Source organism: Camellia sinensis, chromosome 15, assembly GCF_055761805.1.
Source record: "Camellia sinensis isolate YWXY chromosome 15, ASM5576180v1, whole genome shotgun sequence".
Taxonomy (NCBI): Eukaryota; Viridiplantae; Streptophyta; class Magnoliopsida; order Ericales; family Theaceae; genus Camellia; species Camellia sinensis.
The window spans coordinates 46,752,413-46,756,747 of record NC_138975.1 but is presented as its reverse complement, the minus strand read 5'-3'; the positions used below and the strand labels follow the sequence as shown (position 1 = coordinate 46,756,747).

The window sequence follows — 4,335 nt, the reverse complement described above, 5'->3', positions numbered from 1 at the left end:
TTTTAAGAGTTTGTCACATGGCCAAACAATTGCTAATTTGATATCTACCTCATGTTAGTGATCAGTAACTTTGATTTTTCTGCACTATGTATTCAATGAATAATGGAGTCCTAGTAGCAACGATGCTAATGTATTAATACTACAGATGGGGTGAATGTGAAAATTTTTGTAGTGTCTGGTTCTTCTAATTTTAATTTTACACCATACCTACTTAATATGTCAATGGGTTATATTTATGTAAATGAATAAACTCAATAAACAAAACAATTTTCTTCTCTCACTATACATTTCTCTCTAACTCAGCAGGGCCAACACTAGTGAACACATTTTATGGCAGTACACACAGACGAAGAAGAACTAGTTCATCATCATCCTAATAATGTACTGACAATGTCAAATAAACGCTCCCAGGCTCTGCAATTTCCTCCAATTCCTCAGCCTCCAATGGCATGTTGCTCCAACGATCCGAAAAGAAAGAACTGAGTCCAGCGTCATCTACTGCATCATATGATGTGGACAAGCAAACCCTAGCTGCCACTCCATCCACCTTTGGTTTTTTGATCACCCTAAAGTTCCAATAATCTGGGAAGGCATATGAACTGAGTTCATCATCAGTCTCGTAGTATGACAACGATGGCGAGCAATCCTTCTCCTCAGAATCCTCCACAGATAATTCTTCTTCATCCTCTCCGCTATCCTTGCCCAATCCGGCCACAAAAGGGAGATCCAAGAGCATCTGAGCAGTCAATCTATCCGTAGCTTTCCCAGCAAAACAACCCTTCAAAAAGTCCATTGCCTCCTCTGATACCTCAGTCTCACCAGGTAGTTTGAGCACTCCATGCCCTTTACCAATCTCAGAGAGAATGTCCTCAACTTCTGAATCTTGTTTCCCATCCCACACAGACTTCCCAGTTAACATCTCAAACACAATCAACCCAAGAGCCCAAACATCAGAGGGAGGCTCTTGTTGTAGCCCTTTATCAACCACTGTCTCTGGTGACGAATACTGGAGACTTCCTCTCAGTTTATAAGATATTGGCATTCTGAATATCTTCCTCGCTTGCTCTGATTTCTTTGCCAACCCAAAATCACCAATCTTTGCGATATATTCAGTGCCAGTACTAGTAATGATCGGAACAATGATGATATTCTCAGGCTTTAGAGCACGGTGAACATAACCAGCGCTATGAACACAATCAAGACCTTCAAGAATATACCTTGCGTAGTGCCTAACATCAGATTCAGGCAATCCGTTGCCACCAGTTTTCTTGATCACATCAGCTAGGGTTCCACCAGAACCATACTCCAACAGAAGGTTATATACCATCCGATTGCGATCACTGGTGAAAACCTCTTCCCCAAAGCAACGATAGATGTAGGGACAAGCATGGAAGTTCCTAAGAACAAGTGCTTCCCTCTGAAGCAAAGCCGAATCAGAAACCTCAGCGGACTTGACCGCCATTAGTACAGGCAAGTGGGTAAGTCTCCACTTGGGTTTCTTCAAAGTCGCCAAATAAACCGGTCCGCTGCTTGATTTTCTGATGATGGACCCTCTGAACCACTTGTTTCCATCGCCATAGACACTTTTCCTGATCTCGAGCTCCTCGTGCTTCCTCTTCATCAATACCATCTTCACAAAGACTGTTTGTTGTTTGTGTTCTTCCCAGGATATTTTTGTGAATGTTTTGATAAAGTATTGTATGTATTTGTAGGACTAGGTCTTAGGGTTTTAAGGAAATATATAATCAGATAGAGAGAGAGAGAGATTTGATAGATAATGTAGGATTTTTACAATTTCGACTAGGATTTGAAGTCTGGGTAGAGTGAGGCACAGACAGAGGCCAACTGTGTCATGTGCCTTGCAGTTTAAGTAAACAAATCTTACAAAATAAAATGGGTTTTTGTCGGGTCGGTGGGTTTGGGTCTTGGGTTGACGTGGAACCATTTTTCAGTTTGGATTCATTATCCAGCTACCAGCATTTGGGTTATTGCTTATATTGGGCTGCAATATGTTTCATAAACCTATAATTCCCATAATATGAAGCTGTGGAGAAGACATAAATATCAATTTGAAAGTTCTGTTCTAACATAAATTTATATAAAAAAGAATAATAAAATTAATGTGACGTAGTTGTTTTTATAAAGGTAAATTATACTTATGATTCTTGTAATTTGTTTGTTGTATTAATTTGATCCTCTTAATTTTAATTGTATCCAATTTTACTCTTTAATTATTTTTGTGATGCCTCAATTTGGTCAAGTTATATCCATAACCCTTGTAATTTGCATCTTGTGCTAATTAGTCCTAATAGTCTTAATTGCATCTATTTTACCTTTTTAACAATTTTTATTTTTTATTTTTGTTAATCAGGAGGGGAGTACTTTATAATATGAGAAACATTATATCAAATTGGACAACTAAAATTCAACAATAGCTAGAAAGTCCAATAGTCACCAAGCCCAACAATCACCACTAGCTCAAATTAGGAAAGAAATAAAAACTATATATACAACTTCCATAGTAGGGAAAAAATAAACACCACAAAGATTATCAAACTCCTCTCTATAGGAATTAAACCCGTGACCTCACACCACAAAATGGTGCTACACAACCACTAAACTAAGGGCATATTTGATTAGTGGAATTATAGAAGATTGTTAGTCCATGGACTTACAATCTTATGTTTGATTGCAAATTTTATTAATTGATTACATGTACGACAGATATTTAATCTGACGAAATTAGCAAATGTTTAATATTGAGAGGAGCTGGGGATTATAATTTCAAGTATGAAAAAAAATAAAATAATGAATACATAACAAATGGTTATCTTACTAATTTAATTAGATAACTAATTCTATACTAATTCATAAGATTATTAATCCTTTCATTATTAATCCTGTTAATCAAACAAGGCCTAAAGGTCCCGATTACCCTTTTAATCTTTCACAACGCTTCAATTCAATCCAATTGATAATATCCATAAAAATTGGATTAAAATCAAGACTAAAATAGTCAATTTATTATTCTCAAAGCAATTAAGGGATTAGTGTAAGTGATCTATTCCCTTTTGAATGAATTATTTTGCATTTGATTTTGGTCTAATCTCTTAATAGATATTATCCGTTGCACTTAATTCATGCATTGTGTAAAATTAAAGGGTAAAAGTTGATGCAATTAGAGCTTCAAGAATCAAATTGATTTGAGACAAGAAGCAAACTGCACGACTAGGGATTCAATTTGCCTTTTATTACAAATAAAAATCGTCTACATTTTTTTTAGGGGAAAGATCCATATCAAACACAAATTTTTTCTCTATATATCACTACTCTATTAATTTTTTTTAAAAAAAAATGTAATCTTCAATATCAAATTTTGTATTTGTCTTTGTTAAGTTTTAAGGCAGAAGCCCTAATAATTGGATTAATTGCTTAAAAGTCCTATTGATAATGTTCATGTTCCATTAAGTTCTCTTTATTTTTTGTTAACCCATAAAATCTTATTTTCAAAATATTTATATATATATATATATAACTATTTTACCCTTATAACAAGAAGGAATTAAGAAGCGTCAATTCATTAAGTATTAGTAGAAAGTTATTAGGTGTTACAAGTGCACAATATGACAATGTTATCCACCAATCACCAAACATCATCCCTCATGTCCCAATACAAAATTGTAGCCCCACCCTATCCATCAATCATAAATATTTTGAAAGTCACCTAACCATGCCTCAAAAGTACTAGATATTTTCTCCTATTCAAATAGTGTTGCTGATGTGGCACTTTACTTTTGTTTTTTTGTTTCAAAACTTAAAAATTTGATAATTTTTATTGTACACATTTATTTTAAATAAAATTTATATTTTTGGAGTCTACACAATGAGATTTATCAAACAAGGCCAATATTGAATATAAAATTTTATAAAAATAAAATATTATTTTTTTAGTTATATAAAACTAACAATTTCTCAGTTTGCGAAATTATCTAATAAAATCGAGAAAATTTTCAATTTTTTCCGGTATTAATTGAGAATATTATCCAATGTGTTTGGTTTCAGCTTTTTGAATTTAGTTTTCTAAAAACTGAGTTTTTTGTTTTTCGTATTTTTTTGTTTTTAGTAACGTGTTTGGTAACGTTTACGTTTTCAGTTTATATTTACAAAAATTTTATAAACTGGTTTTTGTTTATTTTTTGTTTATTTTTAGAAAAACATAAACTACAAACGCGTTTGGTAATTGACAAAATATTTAAAAAAAATTTAAAATATAAAAAAGAGTGAGAAATGACAAGTGGCGGCGGAAGACGGTGGTGGAAAGTGGTGACGGTGGGT

The 4,335-nt window shown here is 33.5% G+C and overlaps 1 protein-coding gene across 1 annotated transcript; it reads right to left on the bottom strand.

The window, feature by feature from the left end:
* Window positions 1-208: 208 nt before the first annotated feature.
* Window positions 209-2,139, bottom strand: LOC145812755 (mitogen-activated protein kinase kinase kinase 20-like). Its single transcript, XM_082907898.1, has one exon. The coding sequence runs from the start codon at window positions 1,628-1,630 to the stop codon at window positions 374-376; it is 1,257 nt and encodes a 418-aa protein (XP_082764024.1). The 5' UTR covers window positions 1,631-2,139; the 3' UTR covers window positions 209-373.
* Between the last annotated feature and the right edge of the window lie 2,196 nt (window positions 2,140-4,335).

Excerpts from the sequence above, each read along its gene's own strand:
- LOC145812755 (XM_082907898.1), bottom strand. The coding sequence starts at position 1,630 with ATGGTATTGATGAAGAGGAAGCACGAGGAGCTCGAGATCAGGAAAAGT.